Raw genomic sequence first — 21,171 nt, forward strand, 5'->3', positions numbered from 1 at the left:
TAAAATAGAATATAATAGATATATAATTTATTATTCCACAGTGAAGAAATTCAGGTGTCACACTAGTTAAAGGTAAAGTCACATGAAGGTAAAAAAACCGCATAAAAATAAAGAAAAGAGAGAAGAGACTGTTCACTACTGTTCACTAAAGGTACATTTACCAAAAACATTATTTCTTCTCTATTTACTTCTTCTCTAAAAATGGTTTTGAGACATTTCATTGCTATTAAGATAGACCTTCCAATCCTAAAATTGTGTGTTTGTTTGTATTAACATGTAACTACGCTCTAGTTTGTAGACGGTGTTATTCCGGTGACAGGGGTGATCTTGTTGTGTTGTTTCCTGCCCACCTGGCGGACAGACAGTCGGTCCGGATCCAGGCTGTGCTGGAGGAGGAGGCGGAGGAAGAGAAGGCGGACTTGTCTCTCCGTGTTTTCCCGCAGACCGCGGCCCAGCTGAGGTGACTGGCAGGACTTGTTTACTGGTGGAGAGGCTCGCAGAAAGAGAGACGGAAACGGGGAACCTGAGGGAGAGCGAGCTCCAAACGCAACGGGAATCCAAGTTTTTCCACTTGCCCCCGTATTTTTGAGTCTTTTTACTCGGATTTACCTCCTATTTTGTGGACTCTCTGACACGGGATACTCATTTAGTGTGTTTGTGCGCTTTTTAAAATTATCTCCAACTCTACCGCCGACGCCGAAACCTCGTTTGTTTTGGATTAGCCAGCTAACGTTAGCTACCCCCCCTCCATCGTTGAGAGGGGAAAAAAAAAACATCGGAGCGGCGTGGTGGAGACTTTTCTCACTTCACAGGGCTAAACAAGGACATTTTTCTGTCTTGTTTTTCTCCACCTCAGTCGTCAAGGTTTCTGATTAAAAAGGTGACTCGTCTGCTCCGTTTCCCCCCAGTTTGGTGTTTTTTTATGGGTGTTATTCGTTTGCGGCGCGGTGGTCAGCGGGGGTGAAGGAGTTCAGAGGAAGGTCGTAGTGTTGGGGAGAGAGAGAGAGTGAGAGAGAGAGAGAGAAGGGGAAAACTGCACGTTTTTTCTGCTGGGAGTTTCCTGGGATGTACCTCCATTGGTCTTAAAACTGGAGAAGACGAGAAGGAAGAAGCTGCAGCAGTGATCCTGAAGACTTTTAATTTCAGCTGGAAAATACTCCCTGTTACCTCAGTGGAAGATACACACGGCAGTGGACCTAATTAGGGCACCTCCAAACTAAGGGATCATTTAAAAATTTCCTGTATTTATTGGAGCATCAACATCAAACAGATGAACGGGGACTGTCGCCTTCACTTATGGAAAATGATTTTCACTCGCACATGTCTTACCAGAACCCAAGATCACATAATTTAGTTGTCTCTTTACGCATATATACCAGGGCGCACATCAAAAACTTGCCTGAGGAGGAAAAATAACTTGATATTTGCTCTAATATAAACATTCCCCCCCTCCTCCGAGGATTGGAGTTTCATAAACACCATCAGAGGGAGAGAGAGCACAACTTCAATCAAAATGAGGTGGTTGACGCTGAAACTGCGAGTACAATTGGTGTTTTTCATCCTCTGTACCTGTGTTATATGCCAGTGTGGGCTAATAAACGGTGAAAGTAAGTATAATTATTATTATTATTACTAATATAATTCAAAGCTATGTCGCAGGTGTCATTGTGAATTGTTTTTTTTTTTGTAAACACACAAATGTTTAAAACCTTGCTTTGTTTTTCAGAGAAACCTAACGGTGTGAATATTCAGAGACAAATTTAACATAACCCCTTTTAGTACCACTGAATAAATTATTTTGTTTTTCTTTTCTTGTCACGAGACCCTCGCCTACGGTTTCGCGCATGCCCAGACTCTTCGCACGTCTCTAATTGTTGCAGCTCGTTCATTTCAACTGCTGCGGCTGCGTAATAATAATTGATAATCTCCCGTTATGCTGTGGAGGATTGTTATGCGAACACCCCCTCACCCCCAGCCGCCCGGGTTTGTTTTCGGCGGCCTGAGCTCGTAGCTCCGACCCCAGGGTCGGATTAGTCGCTGCTGCTGGACCAGGGTGGTCTGCGGCAGCGAGCCCAAACTGGGAACGGCAGGATTGATTAGTAGCCCCGTGAGCAGCAGCTAGGCCTCTCATGGCGACGACGCTAGACATCGTTGGATAGGGCAGGACATTGTGCCATACACTCAAAACGACACTCCTTTATATTTGTTTGATATAGGACCTATTATTCTTTACTCTGAATTGAAACTAAATATGCTTAAAATGTGTATAAACTTCCCAAATTATTTATACCTCTGGCAGATTTTAGTTTTGAAATATTTTCATTCAGCTAATGATTGCTGCTGGTGATAGAACAGTGTAACAATGTCTGTTTATATGCCGTTTTATTACAAATTCTGTATTGAAAATTGTATTTATACCTTCCTCTATTTTCAGTGGAAAAAGCCAACTTTACATGTTCCCACTGGCATTTTGATTGGCTGTCCTTGGTGATAACTTCCAAGTTTTTGAGTTCGGAAAGCCTCCTTGTCATCACCCTAATCTTTAGCTCAACTATAGCAGATTCTGTCAGATTCAAGCGGGGACTCTGTCTAAATCGCTCCATAATGCCAATATTACTTCCAGTTAGAAGAATCACATTGGTAAAATGAAACTGAACTTTCATCCTTTTCAGTTTTGATATCACACATCTGTCATTCTCTGTTGCAGAAATAGACTGCAACAGGATAAACTTCAGAAAATAATGGTCAATTTGACAAGATGTTTAGTCACACAACAAAACATTTTTAAAGTTTGAAGCACTTGTGTTGTGCACATAAATCAGAACACAGGAACAGAGTTTAATTTCTATTTGCAAAATAATAAACTAATCATTAATTCACTTGCAGTGAAAAGAAAATTCATTGTTTTGCATCAGGAGTGTGCGATAATAAGTCTTATACATTTTGACCAGCTGGTTGTGTTTTCTGTCCCTGATTTCTGCAGGTTTTGTAGATTTGTAGTAACCGAGATGATGAAGCTCGTGGGAGTGATGATGAAAGTCAAGGGTGATAAAAATGATATTTTGGTAATGTCATCATCAACCTTTGAGCATTCCTGTCTAAAATTTTATCTGTGGCTGAAAGGATTTTTATTCTAGGTCGCCGAAATGTTCATTTTGATCAACTAAAAATGAAACTGCATTTAAAGGGCCTTTGCATTTTATGCCAAATGAGCTTTCCATAGAGCCACACACATGCGGCTTTGCTGCAGCTTGAATGTAAACAAATTATCCACAGACACTAAGAAGTCTCTTCATAGGTGGTGGATTAACCCTCGCTGCTCTTTACCTCCACATCATGGTGCAGTAAAGGCTTCTTCCTCTCTGGAGGACGTCTCTGCTGCGTGTTGTTGTTTTTTTATTAATGAGCCGAGGTTTTACAGAAATGATCTAACAGAGCACAAATTAAACAGCCCTGTTAAGCGTCAGCGACTGAGTGAGATAATAGTCCCATTTCAGATTGCTTAATGACCTTGTTTTAGAAAATTCAGGGTGAAAATTTTCAGCTGCTCAGATCTAACACAGGAATCAGAAATATGAGTTATTGCCACATGAGGAAACTAATTTTTTTTTTTTTCCCTTCACTTTTGTGACATAATGTATAATCACATGAAAGTGATCTCCTTCGGGTTTTTGTGTGTGTAAATTTAAAGTTAAGTTGTTCAGACTGAATTTTTGAGTGTTTGGAGATTAATAAATATTTTCATTGTTTGTCAGGGGTTTAACCTTTGCCCTACATTATTTCTCCTTGGGAGATTTGCTTTTAGTGTTGTCGGACGATGTGTTGCACAAGTCTGCAAAGTGTCTCAGAACATGAGCTCATAGCAGAGCAGTGAGCAGGCAAATCACCTTAAAGAAGCTGCTCATTATGAACCAGTTGCCTCTCCTTGTCCTTAGTGTTGCAGCGGCAGGACTTGGTTGTGTTCCAGTAGAGTGGCTCTCAGTGGTTTGAGAGGAAGTGATCTGACTACTATTCACAGGTCATGTCTGCAGACAGAATGGAGGCCAGTGAAGGGGGTGTCTCAGACACACAGCTCTTTCCTTTTTGCTGTTTTTCTTTTTTCTTCCTCCCTCCTGCTTGGCGTCTCTCAGAGAGTGGGGTATATCTCATTGGCTGTTCATGAGTACTCTGGGAAGTGCCCATATTTGGATCTCAAGATGTTTGCAGCAAACGTGGGGGTGGGGACAACAAGCAAAATACCTAAAATATTTCATTCTGAATCCACATGCAGGGCAGCGGTCATGATGTGCCGACTGCACTTCCAGAAGGCCTCATAAGAAACACTCCTTGTCACGGCTTCTTGATGAGCGTGCACAGCTATCGAAGTCATACTTATCAGTGAGATGTTTTCTGAAGCAACTGCTGAATTGTCTATTAGTCCAACTTCTGAAAAACAAGTTGTGCAACTGGAAGTCTCCCCCCCCCCCCTGCCCTCTTTTTGCTCCTTAAAGGCCTGTGAGCTCAGGTATTTCAGGAGTGCATATGCATAGGTACATGCTTTCCATACATTCTTGTCCATTATTCCTACACTGTGAATAAAATGTCTAGAGCAGCTTGTTTTATTCAAGAGAAGTGGCGCAAATCAAAAGACCCGGACTCTAAGAGCTGCCCTCCGTTTGTGTTTGTCTGTAGCCTGTTTGGATTCACAGGCACTCTTCACTGAAGTGCACATTAGCATTTTCCGACAATGCTGTGCATGTTGTGGAATGCCTTTGAAGTGGCCCACCATGTAGGTGTGTGTGTGTGTGTGTGTTGCTTCGCACCCTGGCCTCTGTGTGCTTTCTGCAGGATCTCATCTCTCAGCTTCTGACTGGCGCATTTCTGCACAGTGCAAGTTTTGTGTGTATCCAGATGAGGGGGCCATGCATGAGAACAATGTGTATAAGGCATTTGAGTTCAAGAGTGGGCACCCCAAGTGGGCCCTATGGAACCCACCATAGATCCAGTTCATCAGACAGAGAAATAGTTTTAGAAGAGGACGACGGTGGTAACTGAGGTGAAGAATGTCACGATGCGAAGCAAAGCTGCTTGTACTCTGCTAAACCCATTGATTTATTTAAGAGCATCTCAAAAAGAATGGGTGATAACTCTCTGAAAGCCACGAACCAGATAGATCTTAGGACAAAGATGTGATATTTACAGTCTGCCTATGAATTAAGTGTTTTTTATGGGACAAAGTGAAATTCTGTCATAAGCTGCAGCCAGGTGAATGAATTGACCTAGAATTATATCTACAATAATATTTGTAGATCTGTCTCGATAACCAATTTTGCTTGACGATAAATTGTCCCAGTGGTTATTGCGATAAAAAATAATATTGTTGTTTTGAGACTATTTTCAAGAATTATGTTGATAATAGTATAATCATGCAAATTTGCCCTCTCAAAGACCAATAAACTTTGATTTAGCAAAGAAGACTGAAATATATTTTATACATCCAAAATAAAACACAACAACCAAACACACACACACAACCAAAACCGTAAATAAAATGGATTATGAGTTTTCTGTAAATTGCCCTTCAAAATGATTGACCATCAGAATGGAAATGATCAAGCTCGTTTTAATTGATCATTTAATTAATTGATTAATTGCTTATTGCGACAACCTTAAATATTCATATTCATCTCTGGTAATAAGAAGAATAAAATAAATTGTAGAGATCCACCAGATAGCCAGCCACAGATTGTAATTTGTGAAGCTTCTCTTGATTGACTCCATTTGGTAAAAATTCTTGGTGAAATACTGTAAAATCAGATGATTTCCCATTTCAGTGACTCTCAACCTTTTGAATACATTTGAAATAATAGCATAAAAGAGGTCAGGTATGACAATTAAAAACACTTTAATTGGACTATGTGCTGCTTTTACACATTTAGATTTATTACTTTGTGTTTCTTCACTATAAAAACAGGATTAATATAGTCACAAGAAGTGCGAACCTGTAGCTGCTGAAACCTTTAGCCCATGAACTACTGGCCAATTAGAGACTATAAGACTCATAGAAAGTCCAAAAATAATTTTTCTCAGCAGGTATTTTTAGATAGGTTTTAGATAAGTGTGTCCAATTGATTTGAATATAAACCACATTGCAGACATACATCTCAGTATTTTTTTCCCTCTATCATTGAAATGAGAAACGATGGTTTACTCAAAGTATTACCTGATGATGATCCTGAGGCTTCATAAATGAGGCTCCATATTGGGATAGATGCCTCCTCCTTCGCCATATTGTTTGATAAGTCAAACGCTGAAGCTTCTTCACTTTGACACAAGATGTCAGAGAAATGCATTTCCACCAGCTTTATCTGCTGGATATACAGTCTGAGTTAAACATTACACATCATATCTTCTACTGTAAGACTGGGAAGGTTGTTCAACTGCAGTTAAATGAGCTACAAAAGCTTATCTTAGAACTTCTCCTGTTCACTTAATGACAAGCGAAATGTAAGAATTTTAAATAACATTCAAGCAGCTTCTGCAAAAGCACAAGCGGTCGGCGACGGTGATGTTTTTGGGTGTAAAGCGTGAAATGTAGCCATCGTTGTTCTCCGGCCTGGAACACAGTCCTGCGACGGACTGAAATAGATTTGCAGTGATGGTTATTTCTCTTTCCTGCGATGTCGTCTCCTTCGACTCTCATTCTTCGATAGAGGAGTGAGACTGTTTATCTAAAACTCTGCTCACTGCACAGAAATGTGCTGGAGTGAGGAGGGGGATGGATGGGGAGTGGGAGACACAAAGAAACACAGACTGTGCTGTTACGCCATGCTGCAACAATCTGATTTAACAGTTTGCGTCTGGCTTATTTAAACCAGGCATCAGTTTTGTTTTGTGCAGTTTTTATACGAGCACCTTTGCTCTTGATAATGTAGGTAAAAGTCATAGAGTAAAACAAATGTTTCATCTAGGAATGGGTCTGTGCATTTTAGTTTAACCTTTACTAAAAAAAAAACAGCCTCGTGAAAAAAACCCCAATTCCCCCCAATAAATCTGTAATAAGATCTAATTTATTTGATTTAAAGGAGAAAAATAAATTTCTACTTCTAAAATTATGACTTACTTTTTATATGTGTAACAGTTTTTGTGATTTATAGAGTAGAAGAAAACACACTTAGCATCTGCTAAACGTAGCATTTAAAATGTTCAGTTGCGGGACGGTGGATTTATAACATTTTAATTAAAATGTTAACTTTAAACAATTATATAAGCAATGCAGAAAAGTTTATATAGAATCATTTTGACCAGATTCTGCTTATTCTGGGAAGATGAACTAACTCACAGTGGGATATAATCTAATGAGTCCATGGTTTTCCTGATGAACTGCAGGATGTTTTCCAGCCTTTTGCACAGATTTTCATATTGAAACAGGAACAGAGAGACAGTATCGGTCGCTGCGACTGCGAATCAGTTTTGGTGTCGAGACTCACAGAGGTGACGCTCTGGTCTCCTACATGCAGGGTTTTATTTAGACGCCTTTCTGGTGTGGAAGAAACATTAGCTTCATTAGAAACATGGAACTCAGATGAACATGAATAAAAAGCAATTTCACCTTTGGCAGAAATGAAATCAGATCTGAAAGATCTCTACTCTTGGTTCTTGGTTCATTTTAAATGTAAAATGTTTCCAAAACAAGTTTTAATGTTCAGGATTGTCTAGTACTTAAAGTATGATGGGAAATGTTAAAGCTTAACTATTCACCAGCAACCAGCTGATTTTTAAATTAGTATCAAGAAAAGGAAGTAATTCGACCATGCGGGATGTGTGTGTGTGTGTTTTTTGTTTTGTTTTGTTTTTTTATATCAGGGCTTCTTGATTTTTATGTAGATATGTCCTAATAAGTACAACAGGGTTCCTACCCCATCTGTTTTCCAAATCTAGCAAGTATGGAAAAAAGAGAATATGGAAAAAATATTTAGATTTGCAAATCTAAATATTTGCCTAAAAGTCCTTTTTGTCGTCTTTCTTTCTTTTCCGGCTGTCTTTCTTTTTTTTTGAGTATTTTTTCCTTTTTTATTTATTTTTATTCCTTTTGTTCCAATTTTTTTTCAGTTTTTCCTACCTTCCTTGTCCCCTTTCATCCTTCCTTTGTTTCCTCCCTCATGTCTTCTTTGTTTCTGTTCTTTGACGTGTATCTAAATTTATGGTGAACTTCAGGGTTTTATTTTCTTAAATGTCTGTAAAGGTTAAAAACTGTTTCCCATTTCTACATGAGAAAAGCGAAAGAGCCCTGATCTTATGGTTCTTAAATAGTGTTTGTAGATCTTTTCCGAATTAATGAAGACGTTTGTCCCTCGTGGGACTCTTGAGTGCAGACTCTGGTGGTCGAAGCTTGTGAAAACTCTGCAGGAATTTGAGGCTGTCTCTTTGAGAAGTCAACATGTCCGTCTTTGTCTGAAACTGATCCATAACCCTTCCCTCTCGGGGTCGTCTTTCCGACTGCGCCCAGCCTTGTTCATGCAAGCACACGCGTATGTATGTAAGGTCTCATCTTAAAAGAAAGCCTGTTATTCACTAAAACACGTCAACGCTTGTTAATTTCAAGCAAATAATATTAGATTTACTAAATCATTTTTTACATAGCAAAGATGATCGACTGTCTTCATCTTGCTGCTTCCCCTGCTGAGTCAAATTCAGAGGATTTCCACATTTTTAACATACCGGCTCTTGCGCTGCGCTGTGCAAAGGACAGATGCCTTCTTTGTATCCGTATCATGTGTTGGAGTGTGAGAGGGCAGCGGGTGCATGTGTGGTGTACATTGGGCTCGAGAGGCCGTCCGGCTAAACCTGATGGGTTACATTTATTTTAGGGACAGTCATATGACTGAGAAGTGGCCATTTGACACAGTGCCCAGTGAGGCTCTCTGCAGTTAATTACCTGCACACAAACAGAGTCGTAATTCTTGTCGTCTGTCCTAAGGAGGCACGGATTCAGCTATGATAAAAACAAACAAATAAATAAATAATGCTTACAGTTATTAAACGACATGAAATCCACCTCCGGTTGAAAAATAAATACCTTCTCACTAATAGCCGCGTTTCTGCTGAACGGCTATTTTTAGAGGGACGTTATTACTTTTGATTCAAAAACAGAAAAAACGTAGTTTAATCCAATTCTGCTCATATAACGGAACATTGATTATTAAAGTTATGATAATGTTATGTGTGACGTTGGTTCGATTGATAGTCTTAAAGATTTCTTTGCAGAGTAACATGAAGTTCAAAAGCTGGTATTCTAACTATCAGACATGCAGTTTGCAACTCAAACTGTAGTTTTAAAAACATTTTTTATTCATAAGAGTGATAGAAGGATATCCACACCATGGCTCCATTTTTCCAGCCAGAAACATCTAAAAGAAAAAAAAAATCTTGATTTTAAACCCTTGAAAGTAATATAACTTTAATTGTTTTGATGCCATTATTTTCCATGTCTTATACTCCAGAGAAACAAAAAATATATAAAAATACTGACAGTAGTTAGTATTTTTATATATTTTTAGTTATACTAACTAACAATAGTTAGTATATTTTATATGCTAACTAATGGGGGTGGGGGATTGGGAGCAAAGGCTATTAAAATAAACAGCACACTTTTAATTATAAAAAAAAAAAATAGACCTGCTAGAGAAAACATGGAAATTACTTCTTAAATCTCAGTTGAAATGTACTCTGAAATAGGGTTAGTCTTTGAAATTTGATTGAAGTTGTAGTGAATTAGAGTTCCAAATGTATTTATTTACTTTCCTTACTAAATATTACATGTGTTTCCTAGAATGTGCTTCAGTGTTTGTTGTGGTTCACATTAACGCAGCTGTATGAGTTCAAGCTCAGACATTATGGGACATCTGCATTAGTGTTTGGGTAACCCTATGGATTTGTTAAGTTTGAAACAATATTCATCACCTTTTGGTAACATCAGTGACATTCTTATTATTATTTTTTTGTCTCCTTGCTGAATATTACTGACAACTGTAATTTGCATGTGTAAAAGACACCAAAACAGGCTGCAGCCTAGGCGCCCTCGTCCTCCTGAATTTGGATCTAGAGAAGCACAGGAGCATATAAGTGATCTTTTTGCCTGAAAGTCACACAGGTCTGTTTTTCTTTTCGGATTTATTTAATGAAGCGATATTTAGCTGAGGTTTCTTTGCTTGCTCCAGAAGCTTCCTTGCTCCCTGCGCCCCTCCTTGGTCCACGCCTCACAAGTGTTTTCTTGTTTTTCTGTCCCTTCTATGCTGGAGCTCCAACTCTTTGTGTATCCTTCTCCCTCCCTCCGTGTGCCGTTGCGTTCAAGGGTAAACGAGTTCACTGTCATCCGCTGCGATGTTTTCCTTTCACACAGCAGATGCGCACAGCCTGCAGACGCAGACTCGTCCTCCCCACACATACACGCACACACACACACCCACACACACACACACACACACACGCACACACACACACACACACACACGCACACACACACACACACACACACACACACGCACACACACACACACACACACACACACACACACACACACACGCACACACACACACACACACACACACACAGGTGCGCACCTGCTAATCTGGCCTTTATGGTGTGGGAAAACCTCCTTCGTTCAACATTTCCACTCCCTTCTCTCTCTCTCTTTCTCTCTCTCTCCTGCTTGTTTTTGTTTCATCCTGTCTTATTAGAGTCTAAGTGATGCTGAACATTTCCACCTGCACGTCCTGAACAACAGCCCGTGGTCACATGGCCTTCTCTGATTATGCTTGACAGGCCTCTCTGTTTTTGTCCTGATAGACCAGCCTGAGACGGATTACTATGGTGACAGGAGCTGTGCTGACAGTAGACTAACATCCCCTGTTTGACGACTCCTTGTTTCTACTGCCGAGATCGGCGTTTACTGTGAACAGATTCTAATTGTCTTTAAATTTCTTCTTTTTGCCCCATTAGAAAATTTGACTTTACAACCTTGATTCATGTTGGACCTTTACCAATCAGTCCTTTCACCCAGACTGCAGTCTGTTTGCTGTTGATTAGATTCAGATTTCAGTATGGGCCTAACTGTACTAGCAGAGCTCTGAGTTGTTGTTTTTACTGTCATCTGTTTTGATGCAATCAGTGAATCTCTCTCTGTCCTTCGTTAGTCTTCTCACCTCCAGCCAAGCAGCTCGCTTTCTGTTTTAAATCAAAACTCATTGGTGTCCAAACTTTGTGCAATGTGGCCCAAAATCATCAAGTTGATGCTACTTGGGAGTCGTGCTTCTTTTCCCCGTCAATTAGAGAAGCAAAACAATGTTGTTGCTGTCTTTTCATCTGCTTAAAAATAAAAAATAAATCAACATTTTACTGTAACAAAGTAGAAAACAGAAGATTTTTAGGTCAGGAAAAGGGTCTCAGACAAAAGGAAGGTGGCCCAGTTTACTATATAAAAATGAAATCACAAAAAAACATGTATAGTAAAATAAAAAAAATACTTTGTTTTGTAACAGATATTTTCAGTTGAAGAAGAAATAAATTTGAACATGTCATCCTATAGAAATTACAAAAAGTGTCTTTTTCAGCTTTTCTGGAGAGTCAAATATGAACCGGTCTTGAACTGCAGTCAGGGGCCACCCAAAATCATCCCAAGGGGCAAGCATTGCTGAGCATTTTATTACCATGGTGAAACATGGAAGTAGAAACATCGTGATGTGTGAGCGCTTTTTCTCTAAAGACAGAAGAGCTAGTCAGAGGCGTTTGGATGATCGATTGTTACCATTTAACATTCAAGTATGTGCACATATTTTTCCAGTAAGGACAATTGTTTCTTTTTTTTATATCTGCACCATGAAAGCCAGGACAGTTTGTCTGCATATACTCAAGTGCATTTGCTGGTTCAATCAATAACATCATTTAAGTTTTTTAACATTATGTCCTTTATAAGGCGCTTCCGCTCAAAGCTGCGTTACCTAAAGATGGTAGAAACAACAGGGCTTCCGGCCCTGATTTTGTGGCTGTAAAACTGATAATGTTTTATGAAAGCATTTGCCGGAAGTCGGTGTCTTTTGGTAAACAGCTGCTATATGTTCCAGTTCTGAAAATGATTAGCAGAGATCAAAGTCCCAGTGCTGGCATGGAAAAATAATTCGGACCGGAAGATTTGAAAAATTTAAGAGCTCAGTAGCGTGGTGGTCACGTGAGGTGTGTTAAAGATTAAAATGACGCTGAGCAATATTTTAAATAAACAGCATGGAAGGGTTGAACTTAATTTATTCCTCTGGTGATGGGATCTTTTGTTGCACACTTGTATGTTTTCCTAACTCATGTTAAATTCATAGCAATCGGTGTGATTTCACAAACATACAGTATTCAGCTTTGATAGATTTCAGCCATGCTGGGATGTGTAGTTGAGAAGAAAATGCTTTTGTCTTGTAATGGCACTCTTTAGTCCAGACAAATAAAGAATAATGCAGATGTTTTTTTCACAACCAGAACTCGTTGGAGCCTTTTGGCACCATCCTGAGTCTTGTTTTGTCATCAGTTCAGCTCCACATTTTCTCCAATTGATACCACCTTGTTGTGGTTTGGTTTCTGTATCAGGCTGTTGGGATTCTGCACCCTGCTCCTGACTGATACATCTGAACATGATATCTTTTTGATCCCTTTCATTCAAACCTCTTTACAAACTGTGGCTTCAGCTAAAGGTTGATCAGATACACCACATTGTAACTGAGGTTGGGTGTGGAACCAAAAGCGTCAATCAAAATGTGCTTACGTGAAGTATTAGTTTAAGGGCGGGGGCCCTTGAAATCCACTGTCAGGACCCCTGAAGGGCTCTCTATAGTTTTAGGAGTGAAAGAACAAATGTAATCTGTCTCTAATGTGTCTAATGAACAATTAGGTGGTACATTTGTTGACTGGGGAAAAAATAAAATAAAACCAGACAAATGGGTACAAATTAGAGTAAAGGGGCATGATGGTGAGACATTGTGAGAAAGGACGTGGACTTGACGCTCCTGCAGCTGTTTATGAGCCCACATCAAGTGTTCCCTAATTCTATTATAGTTAAATGGATCCCATATTGAATTATGCCTTGCTGTTAAATGGCAGCATAATAAATGAAAGTCATTTTACAATACCACTGTGGCCACAGACCTCCCACTCCAGGGACCTGACTGTCAGACGTTACACTGAGGAATTTTATTGGCCGGTCAACGTTTGCATGTAACATCATCCATCCAGACTTGTGGATATGTTATACGGTATTCCATTTTATTTCAAACGTGTTTGTCCGTGACTCATTGATTGATTGGAGTTCCATTGATCATCGCGCCACTTCCGCTTGTTGTCGATGTGGATGAAGTGAACGTGAACGATGCAGATTTCTTGGCCTGCCTGTGGGTTGGAGAATGAGTTGTTGAAGCTGGACCAGGCCCGGGCAGTGGAAAAGGTAAAGGGAGGGAGAGATGTGGAAAGAAGGAAGGAGAGAGGCAGAGTTGGTGTGTGTGTGTGGTTTTCCTACAGCAGCCAGTGAGAGCCGGTGGTCTCACGGTGCAGACAAACGGGCCATTAAACTGACCTGACCCTCGACTCTCCATCCCCTCGACTTCCGTCATGCTGTTTGCTCCCGTGCTTCTTTACTTTCTCCTGTGAAATTCTACCTGAGCCCCTTCCCACCTCGTCCCCCCCGACCATCCTCCTTCCTCTTTCCTCCTCGATTTTCCATCCCCAGACGTCTCTTAATAGTTTTAATCTTTTCCACTTACACACACGGAGTTCTTCTTGCAGAACGTACATGGAAAAATGTCAGCTTGAACGAAATAATTTCCACTTTACTCTGCGTCTGTTGGTTTTGGGTTCATTTGGCAGCCATATTTGGTAAAAATCTATAAGATTAGATATGCATGGGGCAATCGTCCTTACAAAGTGACACGGGGGAACCAAAAAAAAACTACATTGTGGAAAAGAAGTTAAGGATATCGAGTTACTCTCTTAGAGTACAGCTTGGCGAAGAAGAAGAAGGAAGAAGGGAACATGTACGGATGGACAGGAAGAAGCGGGCTGAGCAGAGCAGGCGCAGCTCATCCAGACTCGTGTGTAGCGCTGGTTTGTGGGTCAGAGCGTTGGTTGGAGCCGGTCCCTGCAGCTGCTGCTGTGTGGCGGCGAGTCAAGTGGGGTAATGGAGTCCCAGCCTCCTCGCTCTCAGGCCTCTACTCACCACACCGCGCTCCGCTCGCTAACGTGGAAAGATGAAAAGTAACATCACATGTCTTTGGGATTACTCACTCTGTGTCTGTGGTTGTGTCTGCTGTGCTGTTTAGCCTCAGAGCCGCCCGGCCTGCTGTTGATTACCTGCTGCTGTTTCCCAGCCACCACTCCCTGCACCCCACCTGCCCCCCAGCCTTGTTTTTAGCACCACCTGGTTTAGCTGTTGTCATAGGCGTGGCTTGAATTTTTCAGATTCTTCTTTCTACTTGGTGGGACTGATGTTTTTCCAGCTGTCCTTTAGGATATTTTGCTGCAGTCCTTTTGACTTTAATAGCTCATTAAAACAGAATTTAAGCCAACGAGGGGAGATAACTCAAACATGCATGGTAATAAAATGTGCACATTCAGTAAATATCTTTGCAGCTTTTGCTTAGATGTGTCTTTTTCAAAAGCCACATTTTTGCATCAGTTTTTGAAGAAGCTGAGTAGTGCAGAAAATCAGGATATGTTGAAACTACAGTAAGTGAGACAATGCTGCAAGTTGCTGGGTAAAACGGAAAATATGTCATTAAGGTCTTGATTCCAGGTTTGTTCCTCAACCAAACTTTGCCGCATGATTTAATTTGTGCTGCAAGATTAGGAACAAAGTGGGATGTTTTATTTACCTACCTATGGTTATATCAAGGGAATTAGGTTTTCCTGTTGTTGATTGCTCTGAGCTCTGTTTAAAAAAGTAAAGATTAATCTATACTTTTCCTTGTTACTAGCTTACTGTCTGATTTCGTGCTAGCAGCACATGTAGCGTTAGCCTTTAAGCTGTTGAATTTTTTTTCTTTTTCTAATGACGTTGAAGGTGAAAGTCAGTTGGCCCAAAATAACAGGAAATAATGTAAAGTTTTCAAGGAATATTCTATAATTAAATAACATTTTAGTATTTGACTATTGTTTTTATTCTTGGAAGTAAAGAAAACTAAACTCGAACATGAAGATGTGATTTGAAATGAAATCTTTAACCCAGCGTTCCTCCGTCATGGCCGTGTTTGCCGCAGTGTTGGCAAATCATGGTCTCCTAGTTTGTGCCTCACTCTCCGTTTATAGCCACACTCTTAAACCCACCCAGCGGTCCGCAACGCAACATTCAGCACTTTTACTCCAAAACACTGTTGTTGTTTTCTTTAAAGTCTTGTTTCTCACTTCCTTGCACACCTGTCGTTCCTCCTCTCGTACCCCCTCACCGGCACCTTAAGGCCTTGAGTCCAAGGTCGAGCTCGGCTTGTCGGAGCTAGAATACGGTGAGTCATTGTTTTTATAAACATGCAGCAGTGACACAAGACCTTTCCTTTTCCCCTCGCCTCTTTTTCATCGCCCTCTTGTCTGTACTTGTGTCTCCCCTCTCCTTACCGTCTGCCCCCCTCCTGTCCCTCCATTGCGGTGCCAGAAGGTGGGGAGAGGGAGGCGAGCCAAAGTCACCAGAGCGATCTGATTTGGGTTCCTCTTCTTGCTCAGCGAGCCACCTGACGGCTCAGGCGGGCTTTGCGTGCTGCTCCTTCCTAGCTGCTCCAATCTGCCACCAGCTGGCCCTTTGCCACAGCTGTAACTGGACCCGGTGTTGTATAAAAATAGGCTGGGTCATCTTGGTTTGCCATGCTCCTCAATGGGAGACTGAGGCAATGGAGGAACAGGTGCTCCGGCCCACACGCTCCTCCCCTCCACCGCTATCTGATGTCTTCAGTCGCCTCGGTGATTGTGTCTTTATGCTGTTTTATAAATAATGTGAAAAAGTTGTAGGCTTCTTTTCAGTCAGCTGGCTGTCATTGTGCAGCAACAGGTAGGGGAGGGGCAGTGTTACTTTGTGCTTTATACAGCTAGAGCAGTGGTGTCCAAACGTTTTGTCCTAGGGGCCAAAACCGGCAAATTTAAACTAGTGGGGTGCCACAAAATTCATTAAATTAAAAATGCCAAAATTTGCTTCCTCAAAATTTTTTGTCAAATCTTTTTTTGCGGTCGATTGCTTTTCTTTTTTGGCCAAATTTTCACCGTTTTTCACTTGATGCAAAATCATTTCAAGGGTCACAGTTTCCCTCCTGCGCCAATGTTTGGAGACCCCTGAGGTAGAGAAAACCCCTGGTTTGAAGGACAGAGGACACGGCAATGTAGGAACAGCATAATGGAACATTTTGAAACCAAAACTTCTCCAAGCGTCTCCATAATTTTCACCTACCATTCTGCTTTGAGCTTATTCATAACCAGAACACCCTTTCTGTGTCTCTTCCTGGCTCACGTCCTCGTCTCTCTTTGTTTTGGAGGTACATGCTGGCACTTGTTACTAAAAATGCCTCTCGTGCAGTTTCTCTGTGTTTTTTTTTTCTTTTCTTTTCCTTTTTTCTTCTCACTACAGAAACCAGAGATTGGCAGCGGGCGCACAGGCAGGCTGGCTTCACGTCTCAAGACTTTCCACATTCATATTAACAAATGCATTTTTCCACCAGAGCTCCACCTGGCACCGCAGCCGCACATCTTCCCTCTCAGCAACCGAACTGTTGACAAATCTATAATCAGCAGATCACCTCATCGGGGAGCGGGAGAGAGGAAACTTCTCACAGTCCATAGTTAGCCAGCACCTGGTCTCATGAAGGACAGGTTTGATTTCACGCTGAGCTAATGCGCAGCGGAGTCGAGCCGCTCTGCACGCCGTAAAGGGCTCCCTCTCTCTCATGCCCCTTCCCGAGCCGCTACCGTAATGCGCTTCATCTCTGCCAGCCAGCTATCATTAGTTGACGCATATTAAATTCTCAGCAGGAAATACAACTCTAAAAATAAGAGAAGAATCTGTCTGAAACTGTAGCTACACTGTAACTGAGGCTGCAGCTGTGAAGGCTCATTGAACAGAGGAGATGGGTCAGCTGATGAGGAGATCACCTCACTTGCACCAGCTGTACCTTTTATCTATTTTTTTTTTTTTTAAGTTATTTATGTGCTGAAAAAAGAAATTGGAGTTATGCTGAGAGCAAATGTTGAAATGATTTTTAGAATCAGTTGATAAATTTCCTCTTGGCGTCTTAATTTGTATGAATCTAGATTAGTTTTAGTTTATGGCTGAAACGAACCATTATTTTAGTTATCGATTAATCTGTTATTCTGACAGTAATAGATTAATCGTAGCAAAGAATCCATCTAAATCTAAAAAACAAAATAAAAATGCCTAACACCATCAAGCTCAACCTTTTCTGCTTGACTTAACATCGCTACAGTATAGGACGAATCTGTTGAAAATATTTTTTGGATGAACCGATTAGTAATTAGCGAAAGGTGACTTTTAGAAGTAGTAGGACATTTTATTTATGTATTTATATTTTTTTTTTTTATAGAATTTCAACTAAAACTGTGCCACTTGAGGAGTTCTGTGTAGAAAGTATTTACAAAGATTTTTCGTTTACCGGTAATCTTAAATGCAGAATGTAAATATTTTTGGCTGAATTACTGATCTAAGTGTGTTGATTTGGTAAATGTCCTTTTTTTCCACTCTGTTTGCTCCAATTAACAATTAATCAATTTAGTTGATGATCATTGCAATAATCGATCAATCAGCCCGGTTTTAGTTACTATCGGCTGAAGAGGGGGCAAGACCAGTGGACTTGTACTGTTTTAAAACAATTGCAAATCCCCCCCAAAATAATATATAATCTGCTTATAATTTATTTGAATAATTGTATATCTTAAAAATAACACTGAATAACTCCTTATTAGTTTTTTTTTTTTTTTTGCAATCACACTAGCACATGGTTTAAAGGCAGTGAAGCAGAAACTTAAGTCTTTAGAGAAGAAGCAAAATCAGAGGGTGAGAACATTTTGTTTCTTCATGTTCTGTTTGGATCGTGTTCACATCACCATGCCTTTCTGCAGAACGTGAGCCAGGAAATATTTGAACTTCAATACAATCTTGTTTTGTTTTGTTTTTTTTGTTTTACCTACAGATTCAAATCTGGCGTGTTGCTGAATAGAGTAGAAGTGCTGGCATGTCTGAAGGCATTGTTGCAGGCGGCGTCCTGAGCTGTGCTCCTGCACGTCGTAGAAAGATGAAACAAATTTCACTCTTGCGCATATCGTGTCACTGGGAAGTTATCATATTTGGAACCCTTTTCTTCTGTTTTTTTTATTATTTTTTTTCTGACACCCCTGTACTCCTCCTCTTCCTCATTCCTGGTGCCAAATTAAGTGTCAAACAGAGAGAGAGAGAGAGAGAAGGCAGGCTGATGGCCCACTTTTCAAAAGGTCTACAGTGGGGTGCAGTAAGTTCCAGCCTGGGCCCAGCTATCCACGCCACCCACCCGGGCTCATTAGTGGCTGATTGGGTTGTTATTGTAATTAGGAGATCCTGTACATCCCGTGAGAACACCGAGCTTTCTGCTTCCGGGTGGTCCGGAGCGACAGGGTGGGCCACAGGGATCTCATTCACTGTCCACTCTACAACTGCATGTGGTTTTTCCATTTTGGGGACATTTTAAATTAAAACAGATTATATTTACAGTGTATGCTGAAGCAGCAGGTGGCTGTCTCTTTTTTTTTCATGCTGTGTATTCTGCTGTGTTTGTCACTTCTCTTATTATGCTTCCTCCATAATAACAAAGGTTTCTTTTATGTTCTAACTAAGTTCATATGTATCTGATGCACATGGCAGAGAGCAGTTCTTCCTGTGTTTTTTCTCTCTCTCCACCCCTGCAGACTGTTGCATGTCTTGTCCCTGTGGTCCATAGCGACTCTCCATTCATGCATGTGATCACCAACCGCTCCGTAGGTTTGTTACGTCACACTGCGTTCCTGATTGGGCTTAGCGTACACTTTCTCCTCCTTCTCCTCTTTTTTTTAACTTCCCTCTTACGACCCCGTTCCCTCCTCGACCCACGTTTTCCCCTTGTCTTCTGCCGTTTGTCCTGTGTGCTTTAGCTGCCAGACTAGAGAGAGCAGAGAGGGAGGAGATTGTTCATTATTTTAAAGACAGAGGGGCTCCTGCCCCCTCCCCCTTATCTCGGCTCTTTCACATCTACCCTCTGATGACCAACCCCCCCCCCCCTTTTTTTTTTTTTTTTTTTGCTCCTGTCAGTCAAGAAGACTCCATTTTACATTTTCACTGAGCTCAGTCTGCTTCCCCTCACTAACGCCAACCTGTCCTCCACAAAAGACGTCATCCGTAAAAGGTTATGTTTGTGTCCGCTTGGTGCGTCTTGAGGGGGCCCCTCTCTCGCCATGGCCCCGCTGGCTGTTGCGTAACCCCTTTTTTGTTTTGTTGTCGTGTTTCACAATGGGCGTCCAGTTAGCGCCGGCAGCTGACAGTGAGTAGGAGGCCTGCGGCCCTGTTTGATGTGTCCAGCAGATAAGGCAGGCAGGGTAGAAAAAGGTGTAAGGTTGCTGTTATCACCGGTAATAACGGCAGCTGCCACGCAGAGGAAGTGTGTTTTTGTGTTTTGGTGCCTGATACGGTTAGTATCCAATAAAGGAAGAGGAAGGCGTGGCCGAGGCAAGCCGCTGGTGCTGATTAAGATGTTATGAGATGCTTATCGGGAGAAATGGATGATTTGGCTTTTCCCTGCTAGCTGCTGAGGGAGGATTTAAATAAATCTGTTGAACGTAACCCTGTTGTGTGCTTTCCAACTTTGTCAAATTGATGGCGACTGAAAGAAATGACAGTGATGCTCCGGATGGTTCATGCCAGCACTTGTAAATGATTTGATTGGGATTTACTAATCGGGGCTTTTTTTCTGGCAGATGCTGATTTCCTTTGAGGTCGGACCTGCAGGATTCACACACAGTCTCAAAAAGTCTTGACTTTTCTTAGATCATTTTCCAGAGTAGGATAAGTCAGAAAAAATGTGTTGAAAAAATGTTTCAGTTTACAGATTCGATTCACAAAAGATTCAGAATTTGTAAAAATGCAGTAAACTTCTGTTACTTATGTTTTATCCTTGATTCTTGCATTCAGTTTAGGTTTTTTGAGTAACTTTGTGGCCCGTAACCGATTGCACCTCAAATTGGTAACCTGGGTTTTATAATCACTCCAAACAAAGCTCTGACACATCACTTCTTGTACTTTTAGATGAAGATAATCCAGTCCAGATTGTGGCTGGTCTAATTATAGATTTTCGAGATCTAATTATTTTTTGAGAGACCAACAGAAGTAGGAGTTATACGTGTTGATGTGCTTAATGAATAGGGGTGGGGGGGGAAATCTTTCTGATAATTAATTCCAGCCAACCATAGGAAAACTTATTTTAATTAGTGATTGTTTTGTGGATCTTCTGCATCGAATGTTAACACTTATGATCTTTGAAATGTATTCAAGTTTGTCGAGCTGTTGCCAGCTGGGTACTTAAAAACGTTGCCTCTGATTAAATGTTATTTTAGGGCTGCGCAATAGGTTGCATTTCATCCAGTGTTTGCAATTTATTACAGTAGCAGTATTTTGTATTTCCCATGCCATACATTTTTAAACCTTTCTTACCACCAGCAGATGTAGCCCTGCTTGTGTCATCAGGCACAGTTAAAATGTAGTAAACTCTATTCTAACCTTTATGAAGTTTTGATTTTTTTTTTTTTCCTGTCTACGCAGAGCGCTGACTGACCCCACTTGCCAACACGTAGTTGTAGTAAAGATTGTTGGGATTACTGGCTTCTTGCCACCGCAGGAAGTAATTAAAGTCTTTCATTGACCCTTTTTTTCTGGTTCGAATTTTGTACCTGGATTGTTGTGCATGTCTGGCAAATCATTTACAGAATGAGGAAGAGAAAAGCTGACTTCAACCTGGAGCTGATCAATGGCAATAACAGCTCTGCTGGAACACGCACACTTTCTCAGTCTGGCATTTTATCAATTTCTTTGACTAATTTTTGACACTTGTCACGTGCCTCACCGAGAGCCTAGAAGCGACTTGCGTCCTCCGGATGTTCATCGACTGTAA

At 41.0% G+C, this 21,171-nt stretch overlaps 1 protein-coding gene across 1 annotated transcript in view; it reads left to right on the forward strand.

Annotated features, from left to right (window-relative positions):
- The first annotated feature begins 455 nt into the window (after positions 1 to 455).
- The window catches only part of insrb (insulin receptor b), an 81,400-nt gene continuing 60,684 nt past the window's right edge, over positions 456 to 21,171 (forward strand). Inside the window, exon 1 of the mRNA XM_014999213.2 lies at positions 456 to 1,607. Within this exon, the coding sequence (XP_014854699.1) occupies positions 1,514 to 1,607 (94 nt within the window). The 5' untranslated portion in view covers positions 456 to 1,513. The remainder of the gene's footprint in view (positions 1,608 to 21,171) is intronic.

This window comes from Poecilia mexicana, unplaced genomic scaffold (assembly GCF_051168715.1).
Source record: "Poecilia mexicana isolate PSO_F unplaced genomic scaffold, ASM5116871v1 scaffold_4, whole genome shotgun sequence".
NCBI classification, from domain to species: Eukaryota; Metazoa; Chordata; class Actinopteri; order Cyprinodontiformes; family Poeciliidae; genus Poecilia; species Poecilia mexicana.